This window comes from Cicer arietinum, chromosome 5 (assembly GCF_000331145.2).
Source record: "Cicer arietinum cultivar CDC Frontier isolate Library 1 chromosome 5, Cicar.CDCFrontier_v2.0, whole genome shotgun sequence".
Taxonomy (NCBI): domain Eukaryota; kingdom Viridiplantae; phylum Streptophyta; class Magnoliopsida; order Fabales; family Fabaceae; genus Cicer; species Cicer arietinum.
In genome coordinates, this window is record NC_021164.2 from 50,254,337 (window position 1) to 50,275,567 (window position 21,231).

At 30.8% G+C, this 21,231-nt stretch overlaps 1 protein-coding gene across 1 annotated transcript; it reads left to right on the plus strand.

Annotated features, from left to right (window-relative positions):
- The first annotated feature begins 6,682 nt into the window (after nucleotides 1-6,682).
- On the plus strand, nucleotides 6,683-18,459 carry LOC101508236 (heat shock 70 kDa protein 16). The gene is made up of 10 exons (XM_004499998.4): nucleotides 6,683-6,844; nucleotides 7,131-8,440; nucleotides 9,148-9,360; nucleotides 11,280-11,375; nucleotides 11,471-11,608; nucleotides 11,819-12,019; nucleotides 12,789-12,935; nucleotides 13,009-13,137; nucleotides 13,227-13,357; nucleotides 17,935-18,459. Exons 2-10 carry the CDS (start codon nucleotides 7,271-7,273, stop codon nucleotides 18,020-18,022), a joined length of 2,313 nt encoding a protein of 770 aa, XP_004500055.1. The 5' UTR covers nucleotides 6,683-6,844; nucleotides 7,131-7,270; the 3' UTR covers nucleotides 18,023-18,459.
- Nucleotides 18,460-21,231: the final 2,772 nt, after the last annotated feature.

Genomic DNA, 21,231 nt, shown 5'->3' on the forward strand with positions numbered 1-21,231 from the left:
AATGATTGTGGTGAAAGAATCAGAGTATGCTCATGCATTTCATAGTACATGGTGATCGCGATGGGGCCATGGTGATAGTAGTAACCATGATGGGCCACGAGATAAGGCCGTGTGAATTGTTGGTTCATCTTATCCTTGTGGGGATTGTCGCGTCGTGCTAATCTGTGAGATATTGCACTCTAGTTGTGATGATTTGTGAGCGATTGCACTCTAGAAAATCGTGTTGGTCTGTGAGAGACTGCGCTCTTGTAAGTCGTGTCGATCTGTGAGCGATTACACGCATAGTAAATCGTGTTGATCTGTGAGCGATTGCACGTTAGTAAATCGTGTTGATCTATGAGAGATTGCACCTTGGTAATTAGTACTGGTCTGTGAGAGGCTGTACAATTACGATTTATGCCTCTCGAGAAGAGTTGTTGGTTTGGAATTCCAGAATCATGCGCATCGGTATATATGCATTGCATTAGGGTGCTTGGCACGCGAGTCATGTTTGATATACTATGATGATTTTATATACATACTCGATTGTTGTTGTGATTGTGCTGTCATTGATGAGTGTGATTGAATGAACTTTTGTGTAAGTGTTGAATGATTTTGAAACGTGTTCGAAACTGAAAATCTGCACTTTTCATAGTTGTATTCGAATACAACAGGACTGTATTCGAATACGAAAATGTGTTTTTTTTGCTACTGACTTGTCATGTCTTGTATCCGACTACATCCTGTTTCGTATTCGATTACAGTTGTGATGATTTTGCTATTGACTTATGACTTAGCACTGTATTCGAATACGAATTTGCTGTATTCGAATACGACAATGTAGTTTTGTTAAAAGCTTCATTTTTCAACTTGTTTATGCATGTTTGACATATGAAAACCCTTTCAAGGAGTATACTAAGTTGAAAGGTTATTTTGTGCATTTGAAATTTAAATGCTATGTGATATTTGTTAATTTCGGTTGGTGACCCTTTACAATTATTGTGGAAATCTGGGCTTTGCCCTTATATGAGAATCAAGATCATCATACTAGTTAGTACCCTGAAGGTGGGAGGGTAGTTAGTAATACCTGACCGATGCTGTGTCAAAAGGACCTTGCAGGGCGCGTGGAGATCACCTGAGTTGTATAGTTTTTGAAGTATGATCAGATTAGATGGATGTATATGGGCTAAATGTCTTTCTTTTGCGGTTGTAGTCCCTCTATTTTGGAAGACTGTACATATACCTTATATTGTCAGCTTGACTTTTGTTTTGATGGGTCCATGTACCACTTTTTGATGTGACGTGGGGGAGTTAAAACTCTTGGGGCAGTGCTTTTGTACAGGTATCTGCCGAGAATACCTAGGGGTATGAGCTATGTCTGATAGGTCTCATAGTCCTGGTGTATTTTGCTGTTTAAATACTTTGGATTTTTGTTTCAAAAACTATTTCCGCTATTTGTAAATATTGTTGACTTTTGTCATTGTGTTACGACTTAAATATTTTATCCAAAAGCATTTCTTTCTTTTCTTATGAATTTGAATTTCTTTCTTTGTTTATGAATTTGAATTTGTTATATATATGATGTCTTTGTGTACACAAATCTTATTTTTCTTCTTTTTGCTTTCACAAAGAAGAAGAGTCGCTTGTAACTAAAATAGTAAAAATAATTGTTTTATGTTTAGGTTTTGTTGATTTCTAATTTTCTATGTTTATCTTCAATTCATTTTCTAGGTTTTTTTTTCTTTATGAAGTTTGTGTTCTTTTGATTCTAATTTATGTTATATCACCCGTACACACTGATCGGTCGAACCCGTCACCTGTTGAGCCCACCATGTACGAATAGCTCATTGGTCAAAATTGAATTTTCATTTAAATAATTCAGTTTGTCTTTGATTTATGTTTTTCGATCCGTCACCGACCATTGTTCAGCCTTAACCTCTGCCGTCTCAACCAGTACCTAAGCCAACACATGGGGGCTATTTTTTGGAGAAAACAAAACCTAATTTGTTTATATATTTATTTTATATGTTTTTATTTGCTAATATGATTACGATATAATTTATATTATAACGATCAATAATAGATAGTTTTACCTGTGCAACCCACAAGTATCACACTAGTTGATTTACAAATCTATAAGTTAGATTTTCAAAGTTAAATCTTACTTAGGAGGTTTTGTGTCAACTTGACCTTATGCAATCATGCGACGAAGTTTATGCATAAGAAAATATGGTTTTTATGTCACTTTTTTAATTCAAACGCATTTGCACTAATTATTAATAGAGATACAACGATAAAATAGTTATATTTGTTTTCTTTTATTTATAATATTTTTTAATTTATATATGGTCTCTTTGACAATATCCATAAGTTAGTTTGTAATAGCTTTTATGGTAAAAAAAGTTATAGTTTATAAGCTATAAGCTATGTTTGGGCTATGTGTGGTAAAATTAATTGATATATGATAATTTATATCTCATAATTAATAGTTGTTAAACTAATTGAGTATTTAGTAAAATTAACTGTTCAATTAGATTAAAATTGTAAGTTATAAACTACTTGAATTAGCTTATAAAAAATGCTATAAATAAGTTTATAGTAGTTTTTGATAAGCTTAATGCAAGGAAACTTATAAGATTATAACTTATAACTTTTCTTCCAGTTTTATCTTTATTATTGTAACTAAAATTATTTTTTAACCTTTATAATTTAAATAAATAATTTATATAATTTAAATTTTAATAAATAATAATTTCAGGTAAGTAATTTTAAAAAAGTTATTTATTAATTTAAAATAAATAAATACTATAAATAAATAATTCATTTATTATAATCTATAAATAAATACTTTTAGTTTTTATAAAAATTTTAACATTTCACTTATTGTAGTTTTTATAATATAAAAATATAACTTTTAATCATAATTACCCCGTAAGTTGTTATAGTCCAACTCAAACGAAATATGTTTAATTGTTCTTCAATTTAAAATTTTTTGAATATTTTTTTACTAGTATTTTCAAAATATTATAAAAAGTAAAAAAAAAAATTAATTTAAGAAGAATTAAATATGCATTTTTTAAATATAAAAAACTCAAGATAAAAATAACAAAAATATGAAAGTAGAAATCAAATTTTAAGTTCATTTTTTTAAATGAACTTCTTATATTATTGTAAACATGTTTGATTCAGAATAAACTTAATTGTTTTTTTTTTTTTAATTTTAAAAACATTTTTTTGCAAAAATAAAAAAATTGGGTGTTTTTAAAAACCAACGATTTTTCAAAACTAGGATTTGTTAGTGATTATCCAGTCTAACTCGGTTCAACCCAGTTTTCAAATTTTTCTATGATTTTTATTGACCAATGATTTTTTATATTGACCGAATCAAACATAAATCTACTTTCCAATTGAATCTGTTGAAACGAACATCCTTAAAGAATAGAAATTAAGGAGGTTGTTCGAATGGGAAGAAGAGTTAGTTGGAGAGTGTTGACTAACATTGTTTTGCATGATAGCTTATATGATATTTGGCTTTGGTCCAAAGATCATAATAATGAGTAGGGTGATCGTCTGATAGAGGTCTACCAGACGTTTTTGTCGAATGGTGAAAGTGAAACTAATAAATTGTATAAAATTATTGTCTCTTTTTGCATAGAGGTTCTTTCACAATTGCTTACCAACAAATGACAATTTATTAAAGTGAAGATCTCTAGATGCAATCTCAAAGTTTTGTGTGGAAGGTTGCAGGATGGATGAAGATGCACAATATTTGTTCTCGATTCTCTTACGAAGTGATTGGATATCCAATGTGCTCTTCTGAATATTGCTTTGGATAATCCTATTTAGTTTAGCGGGTTAGGAATGGGACGAAGGATTGTTATCAAGTCTTGAATCTTATTTGGTTAACTTCGATTTAATTAATATGAAAAATGAGGAATCAAAATATTTTTCATATAAATTTTTAACGTTGATCAAGTCTTGAATAATATTAAATTAGTTTCGTGGTGTTGACTCAAATTTAAAAAGAAAATTTATATTATGATTATCTTCGACGTTATTTATATTGGAACATTTAGAAATTGTCTCCATTGTATTGAAGCATCTTTTGTTATTGGTGAGTGTGTGGTGTTTGTAAATTTTATGTATTTTATATTTTTTGGTACACCTTGTGTTTAGATTCTTTTTCTATTAGAATTTATTTGGTCTCTTAAAAAAATCATTTATTTTATAAAAGCATAATCACATTAATTTTTAAAACTAATAAAAAAGTTATTGAGGCCAATTCACCTTCAATTAAAGAATAAATAAAAAATAAAAAATTGCTTCCAATATAAATATGAGAAACTATTTATATTCGAATAAACGAAAAAAGTTATCACAATGCTAATAACACCGAATACTATGTACAAATTTAAAAATTGAGAAATTATTTTAGGAGAAAAAATGAAGTTTAAACAGAATATATATATATTGCACTAAAAAAGTTAATTAGACATTTATATTGAACTAAAAAAAAAATAGACGTTTATATTCCCACAAAATAATAGAAAAAGATGAAAAGTGTTTGTATCTTAAACTTAATTAGGTACATTATTATATAGAATAAGAAAGGATAAGAAGTTTTCTTATAGAGGCCAATACACAAAATTTACATATGGTTGACCAAAGTTAGCACAATACTTACATAAGATTAATCTAAGCTTATAATACATAGTAAAATAAATGAATAGATATTTATATTAAAATGATTTTGCTTTAAATTGTACTTAAATTTTTGAAAGAAAAAAGTGTAAAATAGAGTTTTTTAAAAGAAAAAGTATAAAATAAAGAGAATAAATATAAATATTTTACTGTAGATAATCTCATAAAAATAAATTATCTTTATTATATTTAAAATACAAAAGTTATCTACTCAATTATAAAATACTTATAATTGTTTTGATCAAAAAGTAAAATACTATTATTTGAAATTCAAAGATTAAGTGTTTTTTTATTAACAAAAAATAGTTCGTTCTCGGAAAGGAGAAAAAAAAGGAAAGGGAATAGAAAGTTTGTTGAATTTTCTTTTATGAAACAAAAATTATAGAATTAAGTTTCTTGAGATATTAATGGGACGTGCACAGGTCACCTCAGATTGCATTTTGCATATTGGAACAAGGAAACAGTAATAATTGATTTAAGTTCCGAGGACAACTATTAATATACTTCAAAAGAAAAAGAGGACAACTATTAATTAATTAGTCATTAATAAATTATGTAGGAATGTGAACACTCACTCGCCCATTCATATTCTTATCTAAAAGCTCAAGACTATGCTCAAATATTTTCCTCCGTTAACATGTTTTTTCTTTAATATAAGAGAAAAATGAATATAAATTAATTTTACATTAAAAAGAAAGAATAATAGTTGTTGAGAGTAAAATTTTACACCGCTGATAATATATAATCATTAAACTTTAATATATGTTAAAGGTGTATTATCTTTATTTATTTTATGACCCTGTTTAATAAAAATTAATTAATAATTGATAATTTATAGTTTTTAAGTTAATTGAAGAATTTAATAAAGTGAATGATGTAATTTGTTTAAAAATATAAAATAATATAAAAATATTTTTAATTAAAAATAAAATTTAGATTAATTATTGCTAAAAGTATTTTTAAATTAATAATTTAAAATTTATTAATCTGATATATATATTTTATTTTTATTTTATTTATACACGCCACTAATGTAAATAATGTTATAATATAATATTTGCTAGATCATTAACAAAGTATGAATTTTATCTTAATTACTTTTAAAATTATACATATAAATAATTATATAATATGTTAATATTGTAAATTTTTTTATACTTAGAGTTTATGAAAATTAAACTCTATTTATTTATTTATTTATCTAGTTTATTTATCTTAAATTATAATAGATAAGTTATTTACTTTAAATATAAAAATGTAAATTATATATACATAATTTAAAATTATAATAAATAAGTTATTTATTAATAATATATATATTTTTTACTTTTTTAACTAGTTTATTTATTTTGAATTATAATAAATAAATTCTTTTAAATTATTACTTGAACGTATTGTTTATTAAAACTATTTTAAATTATGTAAATTATTTATAAATAGATTATTTATTTAAATTTGTTTAAATTGTAATAAATAAATTATAAAGGTTAAGAATGATTTCAGTTGCAATAGTAATAATAAAATTGACTCCAAAAAATATAAGTTATAAATTCAAAAATTACTTGAGCGAGTTAGTAAAAAAAAAAAACTAAGAAATAAACTATAAATTTATAAATGAATACTGTTATCAAATAAGTCTTATAACTAGCTTATGGCTCTCTTTAATAAAATTAGTTGATAATTGTTGTTAGTGGTTCAATTAATTTGAAGATATAAAATGACATAAAAGTATATTATTTATTAAAATAAATTTTATCAATTAATACTTTAATTATTTTAAAAATAATAATTTAAAATTTATTTTTATATTAATTTACATGGTATATTATTTATTTATTTATCTATTTTATTTATTTTAAATTAAAATAAATAATATATATATAAATCAAATAATATGCAGTTGTTTTTTTAATTAATTAAATGTAAACCAATTTTACCTAGATAATTATGTTTTGGTTTAAGAGGTATAATTGAAAATCACGTTTACATATTAGCCATATTTATCATATTTGTCGGTCTTTGCTAACTCTTGAAAACCCCTTTAATAATATCATCATGCTTTTTGCTTTGTGTCATTCAATGAATTGAATCTCTCACTCGCTCATTATCTTCCATCTTCGCCACTAAACAATTCCAAATGCTTTATCATTCCACCATTCACAAGGTATATTCAATTATTATCACTTGTTTTTCAATTAAAAATTGCTTCAATCTGAATTCCACGGGAAAATAAGATTTTTCATTATGGGTTGGCTTAAATTATTGTTTTTTATTTATTTATTTCACTATTTCCTTTTTCCCCCATTTTTTTTTTAATTCTTGCTTTGACTTGTTTTATATAGTTTAAGAAATGATTAGTAAGAATAGATGGAGTTTAGTTTATGAATATTCTTTTTCCTTCCAAATATTGATGCGACTTTTTGACCCTTTTTTTTAATTTTCCTTTGTAGTGATTTGTGGAGAAGGTTAGGTTTATTGGCTGATTTTGTGTGATTTGGTGAAGTTTTGGAGTGTTTGGTGAAGTAGATTGGGTGAATTGAATTGGATAATTTGCTTGTTTGTAGTTTGGTTTGATATAAAGTGAGTTGAAATGAGTGTGGTGGGGTTTGACATTGGTAATGAGAACTGTGTCATTGCTGTGGCAAAGCACCGTGGGATTGATGTTCTGTTGAATGATGAATCAAAGCGGGAAACCCCGGCTGTTGTTTGCTTTGGCGAGAAGCAGCGGTTTTTGGGTTCTTCTGGAGCTGCTTCCGCTATGATGCATCCTAAGTCCACGATATCTCAAGTAAAGAGATTGATAGGTCGGAGATTTCAAGATCCTGATATGGAAAGGGATCTGAAAATGCTCCCTCTTGAAACTTCTGAAGGCCCGGATGGTGGCATTTTGATTCATTTGAAATACTTGGAGGGGACTCATACGTTTACCCCGGTTCAAATAATGTCCATGCTCTTTGCTCACTTGAAAACTATGACAGAGAAAGATTTGGAGACATCCATCTCGGATTGTGTTATTGGTATTCCATCATACTTCACTGACTTGCAGAGACGGGCATATCTTGATGCAGCGAAAATTGCAGGGTTGAAGCCTTTGAGATTGATACATGATTGTACTGCAACTGCCCTTAGTTATGGAATCTACAAAACAAATTTTCAAAGTTCAGGTTCAACTAATGTTGTGTTTATTGACATTGGTCATTGCGATACTCAGGTCTGCGTTGCAACATTCGAGTTAGGGCAAATGAAGATACTTTCACATACTTTTGACAGGAGCTTAGGAGGGAGGGACTTTGACGAGGTTCTATTTACTCATTTTGCCGAAAAATTCAAGGAACAGTACAGCATCGATGTGTATTCTAATGCCAAGGCATGCATTAGGCTGCGTGCGGCGTGTGAGAAAATGAAGAAAGTTTTGAGTGCAAATCTTGAGGCACCGTTAACTATTGAGTGTTTGATGGATGAGAAAGATGTTAAGGGATTTATCACAAGGGAAGAATTTGAGAAGCTGGCATCAGGACTATTGGAGAGAATTTCTATACCTTGCACTAAAGCATTATATGATGCAGGTTTGACTGCAGATAAGATTTCTTCTGTAGAGCTAGTTGGTTCAGGTTCTAGGATTCCAGCAATAAGTACATTATTATCTTCACTGTTTGCGAGAGAACCGAGCCGGAAGCTGAATGCAAGTGAGTGTGTAGCTCGTGGTTGTGCTCTACAGTGCGCAATGCTCAGTCCTACATACCGTGTGAGAGACTATGAGGTTTGTGTATTTTTTAAGTCTATTCTTATTCTCTGTTTATGCTATATATTGCAGATTAGAATTGGGTTTCAAGATTCTTATAAATGTAATCATTGTCAAATAACCAAATTGTTGTCTAGGACCGTGTTTGGTAAAAAGTAGTGGATGATGGATAAACTAGCTGATAGTGGATATCGAATAAACTAGCTGATAGTTGATAACGGATAAGTTATCTGATTGAATTTAAAGTGTTTGGTAAAATTAGCAGTAGAACTAGTTGATAAATATCAAGTGACAGAATTATATTTTTACGTAATATTTAAAATTTTCAATTAAGCTAATGAGGGTAAAATTATGAAGAAAAAAAAATGCTACGCTATAATATTAAACATTACTTGAAGTAGCATTTCAAAAAAGTTATAAGTTCGTGAAAAAACGTTGTAAGCTCGCTGCTCGTGAGAGAAAACCGTTACGAAACAACTCTACTTTGATCATACAGACTTATACATTATAAAATATCCGCTATAATCTAGTGGTTTGGCCTTACCAGACACAGCCTAGGTTTATCCTTAAAAGGTTTATTTTCAGTCTTTAAATTATCTTGCATTGCTATTACTCTTTTGGTGATGTAAAATGGAATTTTGTTATTTCGATTTCTGATTGATGTTGCCCCTCTTTTTGTTATATTGTTCTCATCAAAATCAATGCAATTTATCATGTTTCTTCAGGTCCAGGATATCATTCCTTTTTCATATGGACTTTTATCAGATGAAGGTCCAATTTGTGCAGGATCAGATGGTGTAATTTTTCCCAAAGGCCAATTTATTCCAAGTACTACAGTCCTACAACTCCGGCGAACTAATTTGTTCCATTTGGAAGCTGTCTATGCAAATTCAGATGAACTGCCACCTGGAACATTTCCCAAAATTAGTTGCTTCACGGTATGCACATTTTAGAGCATTTGGCTACTATGAAATAGTTATAATTTACTTGTGCGCATATTCTATATGTTTTTTTTATATTTCTCCTTCCCCCTTCCCCGTCAGTCATCGTCCCTGCTCTCCTCTCTTGGTTCTCTGTGGGATATTTTATTATGTAAATCTATGTGAGCTTTTTTTCCTTTATTTTTCTTTTTGTTCACTTTTTCATATATAGTAATGTTTAAATTCACCGAAAAGTGTTTTTAGAATTATAAGATATATTCATCATTTGCACAATCACGAGCTTTTCCCTTTTGAACTGTCATTTTTTTATTAATATCTTAATCTAGAAGCTATGAAACCCAGATTTCTAGTATGAAATGGGTACAAAGATTTTTTTGAAATTCAGAATACTATACAGTCGAGATACTTTAACATAACTTTATAAAACAAACAACTTATATAGATGCAGTATGTTTGTAAAGAATGAGACATTGATTATTCCTATTATAAAATGTAGAAAATGATACTGGTGATCATAAAAAAGTAATAGAATTTCTGCCTAGATCATAATATATTCTTAACCCTATGTCAGAATATCGGCAAATGTACATTTAGTAGAACTCAACATGTTTGAGGAAGCATCCGAGGAGTTACCTTAAACAATGACATCGGTACAGACAAGGGTATAGGGAATGTTTTAAAATTTAGGACACTATGCGGCCTAGATACCTTAATAAATTTTTATAGAACATAGAACAAACAACTTATACAGATGTTGAATACTTGTGAAGAAATAGACATTGATCATTCCTTATTATTATATAACTCTTATGGTCACAATTTGTAAAAAGATTCTATTGTACATAACCAAAATAATAAAGTTTATGCCTATGTTATAACTAAAAGTTTGTAATTAAGTCCTTATATTTTTGTAATTAATCCCTTCAAATACAGTTTGACTAACCTAACGGCAATGTAACGGAAGGACCTATTTACAAAAAACACATTAGTTCAAGGACCTAATTACAAATTTTAGTTTAGGGACTAATTAAAAATTCCTAAATAGTTTAGGGATCTACAGAATAATTAAACCTATAATATATTCTAAAACCTATGTCTGGATATCAACAAAAGCATATTCAGTAGAACTCAAAACATGCTGGTTGGGAGTATGTATCCTTATACAAAGTTTAAAAAAAAAAAAGAATGGGTGTACCTTTTTGGGACAGGGGACATGTGTCACAAAGTATCCGAGGAGTATGGTGTCTGATACGGTTGCGACATTGATACTTTCCCTTTTTTTGGAGTTTATGGGCTCCATAGTCAATAAGATTTTATACAGTCATGTGTGCAAACATCTCCAAACATTTTGTTTGATTTCTATATTATTGGCATCAAGTAGAAATTTTACTTGAATGGGTTTGAGACCATTGCAAGACACCTCAACCAATTTTTGAATTAGGTATAGACTTTCTTAGTTTGTGGCCTGTGACTATTGCTTGTTCTGACAGCAAAAGGAAGATTTAGGGCCTATTTGTTTAAGATTATATTATAATTATAATAACGTGATTTTAAGATAAAATAATCTAGAAATTGTGTTTAGAGATTTATATTTGAAGCAGAAGTTGTTTATAATAATGAAAATCACTTTTATAATATTTTCTTTCATTTACCACACTAATTAAACTCACATTTTTTCTGAAGATTCTAATAACAGCTTCTTATTTTAATCCGATTTTTTTTAGATTCTGATTAATTTTAAAAACTTAAACAAACACAGTTGAAACCGCTGTAAATGATTTTTTAGTTAAAAAAGTTATTTTTCTCTCAAATAATCTGTAAAAAACAGGTTCTTAACACCATTCCTTTTGCTATTAGTTCAGGTTAGATGATTTGATTATTATATGCTTACACATCTTTTGGCTGCTTCTTTTCAGATTGGCCCTTTGCTTGGATCTCATGGTAGTAAGACAAGAGTTAAAGTTCGACTCCATTTAAATCTTCATGGAATTTTCAGTATTGAATCAGCTACAGTGAGTAAAAAGTTTTATTTTTCCATTTTTTGCTATAAATCATGGAGTTTTTCTGAGAGATCTAGCTATGCACATAAACTTTTATATTGTTTCAGTTGATTAAGGATCATGCAGATGATTCAGAATTTGATGCAATGGATATTGATCCCGTGTCTGAGACCTCAGATAACACTAATTTTGTTGCCAATGGCGCTGAAGATAGTACAAATAAGCATGATTCTCCACGAAGTTCTGTACGTACTGTCATGTTATTCCCCACTGTCTTAACTCTTCTCTTTTTTCTTTCGGGGAGATCTTATATGTTAGAGATGTCTAGTAAATTTACCCTTTGAAATTTTCTATAAATGTGATATCCTATAATATTTTACGACAAATTCTCGGGCATATCTGTTATGCTTGGCCTTTTTAGTAAATAAAAGTTTTGTGGTTGTACCATTTGACAGGCTGATAATTCAAGAAAAGATAAAGCTAACAGAAGGATTCCTATTCAAGTGAATGAGAATATCTATGGTGGAATGAAAACGGCAGAGATTTCTGAAGCCCATAAAAAAGAACTCCAGTTAGCCCAACAGGATAGAACTGTGGAGTTAACCAAAGAAAAGAAGAATACTTTGGAGTCCTATGTCTATGATACGAGGAGTAAGGTACATGTTAAAGATATATCGATGTGATGTAGATGATTGGTTTCTGTGATTCAGGATACTTGTTTTATGCAGTCATACACTAAGGGTCCATTTGGTGGACAGGACAAGAGACATGATAGGATATAATTATCATATTTTGTTTCAATCCAAAGTTTGATGAAGCAACCAGATGTGATAAGCCAGTCCCAAATATTATCCTATCCTTATCTAGCTTTATATCATTTTCTGTCTCTATCCAATCATGCGTACCAAACAGGTCCTAAGGGTTTTGATTAATTGTTTTTCCATTTTTTAGTTTTTAAAAACAATTTTTTAAATAACGTATTATCTGTTTTGCTTTTAACTTTAAAAACATGAAAAAGTTTTGTGAATACTTTAAGAAAACATACTAATAAAACATTTTTACTTTATAAATTTTTAAAAACAAAAAATAGTTTTCAAAAACAATTATAAAAAAGATGCGAATTTTTACTACAGATAGTTTTATCAATTAGATTCTCATTTTAAATGAAAAAATATGTTAGACGCTCCGTTTTAAAGAACACGGGCTATAACTTTCATTAAGTTAATGTGCAGGTCTTGATATGGTTTAGTTACTGAAGAATTGGTTTTAATGGCTTTCTGTCGCGATTCACAGGGTCTCAAAAGTTTAAAATCTTTAAACTTGTATCTCTTTTCATGCTACTCTGTTTTTAAACATGCATTTGAAGATTTGGTTTTATTTTTTTTAATGTGATAGGATTTAATTTTTATTTGCATACTTGAATAGCTCTTCAATACGTACCGGAGCTTTGCAAGTGATCAAGAGAGGGATGGCATATCTAGGAGTTTGCAAGAGACTGAGGATTGGCTTTATGAAGACGGTGATGATGAAACTGAGCACGCTTATTCCTCAAAACTGGAAGATCTGAAAAAGGTATTTTTTCGGTTTTCTGTTATCAATGTTTCCCTTGTCATATTTCCTGTTTCCAATCTATGTATTTCTGTAGCTGGTGGATCCTATTGAGAATCGATACAAAGATGAAGAAGAAAGAGCGCAAGCTATAAGTAATTTATCGAAGTTCATTTTAGAGGTTCGCACGTCTGCAAATTCCCTTTCACCCCAGGATAAAGAATTGGTAAGATAACAAATAGGCCGGTATATATATTATATCGTGATTGTGATGCTTAAGATAAGCTTTTATAGTTGATGACTTTACTATTTCAGGTCATCCATGAGTGCGATAAAATTGAGCATTGGCTAACAGAGAAGGTGCAACAACAAGATTCTTTTCCTAAGAATATTGACCCGATAATATGGTCAAGTGATGTTAACAGCAAGACAGAGGAATTAAACCTGTATGATGCTTCCCCTTTCTGTTTTTCTTTTACAGTAGTTTATACTTTTAGTTTCTGGTTATATTATTTGAATATTGTTGATATCTTGTAATATTAGAACAAGAACCAAAATGTGGACTTGCCATAAATAGATAGATTAATTAATCGTGAAGTTTAGGAATTTAGTAATGTGTGTAAATTTTGGACATATGAATGTAGTTCCATGAAGTTGAGAGTTTATCTCCAGTAAATCCAAAAATTCAGTCTAGTATTAGAGAGCCCATTCTGTTTGATTGTAAATCACTCCAACATACACCACAAAATCACTATGGCTAGTTGGCTACTTCTCATTGCCGTATCCATCCCTCTTTCGGAAAGTTACAGATAATCAAGGTGAGGAGACAAACCATCTCGTTGTGATGGCCATCCTTTCCACAGGACTCACATGGTGATATTGTAACATGTTGATGGCCTATGTGAGCAAATCTAGCTGGACATCACACATGTTACAATATCACCATGTGAAACTCACGTGACATCTTTTGCTTAGCTTTTTGCTATAATCTTATACGAGTCTCCTGCTACCCTTTGGTTGGCGCTTCTTTTGGTGTCTAAGCTATGTTTGGGTGTGTTGTATAGGGTGAAATGCATGGAATGTAATGAAATAGAATAGCATCCACTTTTTTAAATCTAAGTGGACTACTCCATTCCATTCCATTCCACCATATACCATCAATCCAAACATACCCTAAGATCCAATCTAGCCTCTCTCTTCAGTTCCCTTTATTGTGAACAAACTAATAATCTTATAGACCCGGATGTTAAGTGTTAACCTTAATTATGCCACATCAAGCGGAGTATCATTCTTACCCATGATGATATCATAGACTAGTGAGAAAGTTGAATTATGTTACTCTCACCATAATCAAACAATATACTCCTTTGCTGTTGCATTGTGAAGAAAATTCTTACTGTCCCTGTGATAGCCATTGGCTCGTAGTTTGAAATTTTAAGATATAGCTTAAGAATCTCATAAATAGTTGATTTATGAAAATAGAGGTAGGATCTCCTATGTAGTAGGTTGACTTCCAAGAATTGTGATCTTATTTGAGGATTTTAGTTTCGTGGAATGGCAAATTTTTTTAAGTAGTTGACATATGTAGGCGTTGTTTGAATTGAATTATTTAAACTTATCTACTGGCGTAAGTATTTGGAGTTGTTTGGGAGAGCTTTTGAAAACAACTTATAATATGCGTTGAAGTTGAAGTTGTGGGATTTTAGAGAAAAGGAGGAGAAAAAATATTAAGGGTTTGACTATTATTGATGATAGTTTTATGCTAATTTGATTACAAAAGACTCAATACTAATCTCTATTTATAGAGAAACATAGACTCAAATCTTAAATAAGGAACCAATCATAATAATAATGAGATATATTCTAAAATATCTCTATGATTATAAATTGATCATAGGAAATAATTCAAGATACTGTAATATAATAGATATTATAAGATATTTTCTAATATTCTAACACTCTCCCTCAAACTTGTTAAAAGAAAATAATGTTTTGCTTCACAAAATAATAAAAAATGATGGAAAGGCAACTCAAGGATGCATGTGAAGTTGGAGAGAATTGCTATAAATATAGCCTAGCCAGATAACCTGATTGATCATCAGCCTGAGAGAAATACATGGCAAACAATTGAACAAAGCAAGCTCTGTTCTTCTAAAAAACTGCATATGAAAGCTTCATACCAATAATATCGGAGAGTCAAAATATATAAACTTGAATGTGCTTCACGAAGAGAGATAGGGAGAAAAAGGAAAGACCAATACATTTGGGATAAATTGCCAAGATAAAGTGAGTCATGAAAATAAAAGACATCGTCAGAATAACCATTAACAGAAGAAGTCATCACTAATATGATTCATATGTTGGAAAAGGTATACCACCAGAATGATCGTCGGTGGAAATAGAGGCCACTGTTATAATCTATTAATAAGAACTAAATTGCATGACAAACACCGAAGAAGTAGTAGCGCGACTCTATTGAAACGAAACCATGATCGATTAACGGGGTGAGAAAATGCATCCAAAACAGGAGAGATAACAGCTATTTGAACAAGGACGCATATTTTCGTTGATCAAAATTGGAAAGTAAAGGCAGATATGGAACCGTGAGGCAAGGCAAACCGAGAAAGGTCGTGTCGTAAACGGTTGTCGGACCAGATACCTTTAACCTTCTCTACAAGTGGACTTATCAGTTGTATTACCAATATAGCCTTCAGGTACGGTATGACAGCATCATAGTATTTCTGAAAGGGTTCCTGAGATGAATCGGCAACTGATGCCAAAGCAGTTAAAGCTCCCTCTTGCACCATTTGTTTACCATTCTGAAGTACAGGCAGTTTGCTAACTGGCGTTAAAATATCAGGTGTGCAATTCTCACTGAAGTTGAGCACGGCTGAAGCAGCATGAGCCTCTACACGAAGATTCTAAAAATCATCCATCGCAGCAGCTAGGGCTGGCAACACCCCTGATGATATTGAACTTGCAAATCTGGACCCAAATCAGTAGACAGTTGCCCAATTGCATTAATAGCTGCCCACCTTACACGAGAATGTTGATCAGGAAATGAATTCAATACCATAGCCACCACTTGCTCCAAATATCATGACCTTTGAGCATCCTTCAGCTATCTGAGCAAGTGCAATCAATGCAGCATGACGTTTTTGCCACTCAGGTGCAGCCAAATATCCAGGTAATTGTTCAGAAGCAACAGGAACAATCATATTTCCTCCCAAAGATATAGGTAGCCTGTCCAAACATTCCTGTCCAACACTATAATTGCTACTTTCACCAGCATCTTCATCCTCCAGCATCTTCATCCTCAGTATCTGCAGTGTGCCAAGCTGGATCATCCTCAATATCCAAAAGCATTTAAATAAGAATCGCAGACAACCTGCTAGTAAACTGCGGCATCTTCCTCACCATACCTAGAGCACACTCCCTCGCTTCAGCGAGAATGATCACAAATTGCTCGAAGGGTTGTTTTTGTGCAACAGCCTTCAATGCCCCAACCTCAATTTGTTTTAAAGGGATCATCATTCAATCCCAAGTCACCATAAAAAGCATCATAATAGAATCCTTCTCCTCTTGTAGTACACGGCCCAATGCAAAGCTTGCATCCATACTCTGTCTCAAGTGACTGGCCAAGAATGTGAGCACTAGAATACCAAAAAGTGTCATGTCCTTCGTCATCATCAAATCTAAAGATCTGAAGTTGAGAATCCTCTTCAAGAGGATGAGTCATATCCCAAAGAACACCATTAACCTTAGCAATAAGAGCATTATTGGCCAAATTCTTTGAGATTTCACGAGCAACGTCCAAAGGAGTAGTTTTCCATTTCTTTCCTTGCTTCACGTTTCCATCCAAAAGCGTTACTTTAATTGGATCCAGAGATAGTGAATGCCGGCAAATCTGCTGCTCCTCCTGAATCGATTCGAAGATATGGACGTGCTTAGGGATTGTGGCGGCTAGGTAGGGTTCATCCTTTGTGTGAACAACAATGGCGGAAGCGGCGGTGGATGAATACGAAAAGAAACGAGCAGCGGTGGTAGATGAAGGTGAATAGAAACGCTTAGTGAAGTGTTGAAGGAGCGAAGTCGAAGGTTTACGGCTTCTAGACGCGCCACCACGCGTGGTGAAGAGCGACAATGCATGACGTGCGGTGGACAATAAGGCGCGTGTGGTGGCTTTCGGCGACACACTTTGCGATGTGGGCCGATCTGGAAGAGGCGAAGCTGATGGAGTGGTCGTTGCCGGAAAAGACGTCGGAAATAGTGACGGCGGCAATAGCGAACTGAACGGAAACAAGTGAAATCGGTACTGTTTGAAAAAAAATGATCACGTTGGAAAAGAGAAACTATGATTATATTCCCTAATTTTTTGGAACTAAGAAGTGGGACAACGGCTAGATTGTTCAAGGAGGATCGAAATTGGCTCTAAATACCATGTTGAAGTTGTGGGATTTTAGAGAAAAGGAGGAGAGAAAATAATAAGGGTTTGAATATTATTGATAATAGTTTTATACTAACTTGATTACAAAAGACTCAATACTAATCTCTATTTTAAGAGTAACATAGACTCAATCCTAAATAAAGAACAAATCATAATAATAATGAGAGATATTCTAAGATGTCTCTATGATTATAAATTGATCATAAAAAATAATTCAAGATACTCTAATATAATGTAACATATATTATAAGATATTTTTTAATATTCTAACGATGCCCATAAACTGTTTTTACCTTATTTTCATAATTTATCCATGATAGCTTATGAAAAGTTTGGGAAATACTATTCACAGGATCATAGTAGTGTAAGTTAATTAATCCTAGTTCTCATTAGTTCATGTCTAATAAAGATCCACTATGAATAGATCTGATAGGGAAAATTTTCTTGTGATCATTTTTAATTATACGCACCTGCCTTTGCAAAACATAGTTTATATGTTTTTAAGAATGAGTTTATCACCACCCCTTGATTTTATATAAAAATTAATCAATGTTCTATATTGATGGGTTTTTTCAGAACATGCAAAAGGATATTAGCCAAGACTTCTCTAACTTCAGAAGACAATGATAAAGACAAGATGGATACTTCCAATCATCATCTTTGAATACATTGACAAGGCGAAGCGAAAGCAAAATTGAAGACATAACTTTTCATCACTGATACTTTCTGACAAATATAGAAAAAAAGATTTTCCTGCTCTGGGGTTTTGAATGAGGCAAATATAAGTAGATATAGTCATTAACAATCATTTGTTCTTCCAAGGTTTCTAGAGATTTTTTATTTTGATATTTTCTCTTATTATTTTCTGGTGTGATATAGTTTCTTCAAATGAATCAAATATGTTTTGCTTAGGTGAGAAAAAAAATGCTTGAATTTTGTATATGTATTATTGGTGGCACTTGTTTATGCACTGTGCTAAACAAAATTCCAAAAAGTTAATTGGCCTGTGTTGGAGTCTGTGTGAAGCTTGTGGAGCATGCAATAAACTTATATTCTTGTATGAACATTTAATCCTTATTAATTATTATTAGGGTTTAATTATGAGTGATTATAACCGTTCATTTGATTTACTCACTTCATTAATTTATTACTTTAGAGAAGAGTCAAATTCAAATATAACATATGAATGTTTTTTTTTCTTCTTCGTGTTAAGTTATTAACAGTTAAATATACCACAACCTTACCATTAATTGTTAATTGATATTGATAATGCTGAACTTTATATACTTTAGGACATTAATCTATTATAATATATTAAAATAGATTCTTATATAATATTGTGACATACATAAAATACATAAAAGGTACTCTTTCATCTCTCTCCTTGCATATTTTTTATTATTTTACTTTCCATTTGCTTTAACACAATTTTTTATTTACTATTATTGAGCATCTAATATTATGTATAATTATTCATGTGTCATGTGTTACAAACTAAAGTACTATAAATCTATAGGATAATTGTGGTTTAATATATGGTAATGAATTTCGATTAAACATGATATGACATATGTTAATAAATAAGGTAATGAATATAGATATTGTGGTGTATGTTGGTGTAATTTTGGGATCTACTGTTAGTGTATTTTATGAGATAATTGTAGTTGTTGAGTTATCATTGTCTAGATGTATATTTGAGTCTAATATGTGAAATGACATACTATATGTGCATCTTTTTGTTACATGAATTAACCTAATAAAATGGCATGTATGATGTAGATTGTATCACATAGATTGATACATGTGTATCCTCATTGCATAATGTAAATTGGTATGTGTAAATTGACTATAATTTATTTTACTAATTTTTTTAATTATTAAAATTATATTTTTTTATTAGGCTCAATTTTTAAGATTAAAACAAATCTCCAAAAATTTTAAGATAAACCAAATACACAATTTTTTTTTGATTAAATTATAATCTAAATGCTTATTATAAAAAATCCAAAAGAAATAATTTATAAAAAAATTACAAACACAACTATAATTATAAAATAAAATAAAATTTTCAATCTAAATTCAATTTAATTTTAATTATTAAAAATATAAACCAAAACATGATCTATTATCTCTCCAATACATTTTATAATTTAAAAATTTTATATACAATATAATATTATATTTTTTATTTATATATTAAAATTTTAAAATTTTAGCGATCCCAATAATTTCCTTGAAGATGGGCCACTGCCCACAAGTCAACCTCTCTCTTACGAAATGACCAAACCAATGCTAACCTCTTCTTGGCAACACTAACCCCTCAAGCCTTTCTCTTTTTCATCTTCTTTCATCAAATTGCAGTAGATCTAATATGTCTATTTCCAAAGGAAGAGTCAAAAAGTGCTTCAGATTTCAGATCCACCAACCAGCCGTGGCAGGCATGTATGTATATTTTTTTCAGCCTGCAGGTAGTTAGTATGTATGTATTTTAGATTTCAAATTAACCTTAAATGTTTTATATGTTAATAATAATAATAATAATAATTAATAATAATAATAATAATAATAATAATAATAATAATAATAATAATAAACTTAAAATTATTAGTATTATTCGATTTCTCAATCATAGTTTTACAGGTTCACTACAAGAAAATTGACTTTCTGTGACAGAGAAAGTTTGTCGCTAAAAGTCACATGTTGTAGGTAAAGGTAAAAAAAAAAGGAGTGATACTCAGATCCACCGTCGACTTTCATAACATAGAACAAACCAAAACTAAAGTTAATAGGGTTACAATGAGTATATATATAGGAAAGTAGAAAATATCTAAAATACCATTAATACTAATATATAATAACATTATCTAATATATCCCTTCAAACTCACGATGCATTAACATGAAGTATCGAGAGTTTGTCAACTAAAAAACGGAAATGTTTAATGGAATGCATCTTTGTGAACAAATCAACAATCTATAAAGAAGAAGAGACAAATGATAGAGTAATAGTTCCATGCTGAAGATGATGACGAGTAAGATGACAATCAATCTCAATGTGTTTGGTGCGTTCATGAAAGACCGAGTTGTGAGCAATTTGAATATCACTCTTGTTATCGCAGTGCATCGGAGTTGGCTCAGAAAGAGAGATACCCATATCAGACAAAAGCCAACGCAACCAAATTATTTCAGCGGTAGTGGATGCCATAACACGATACTCAACTTCTGTAGAAGAGCGAGAGACAATGTCTTGTTTCTTACTCTTCCAACAAATAAGAGAGTCTCCAAGAAAGATACAAAATCCTGTGGTGGATTTACGATCAATGGTATCACCAGCTCAATCAACATCAGAATAAACTCGTAACTCCAATGAGGATGATGATGGAAAGAGAAGACTTTGAAATTGAGTTCCTCGAAGATAACGAAGAATCCGAAGAACTGCTGCCCAATGTACTGTAGTGGGAGAGACAACAATTGACTAACAACATGAACAACATAAGCAATGTCAGGTCTTGCAATCGTAAGATACACTAAGCTGCCAACCAAAGTACGATACAAAGTGGAATCTGGTAAAGGAACACCATCCGAGGGAGCATATTTTACATTCAACTCAAGAGGAGTATTTGCTGCTCTAGTATCAGAAAGACGAGCCTGATCAAGAATGTTGACAATGTACTTGGATTGAGAAAGAAGGTAGCCTTTAGGAGAGTAGGCAACTTCAATCCCCAAGAAATAACGAAGAGTTCTCAAGTCCTTCATATCAAACTGTTTGGCTAACTGCAATTTCAACTCATTGATTCTACTAACATCATCACATGTAATAATCATATCATCAACATATAGAGAAAGTATAATGCGACCATGAGTGGTGGACCTT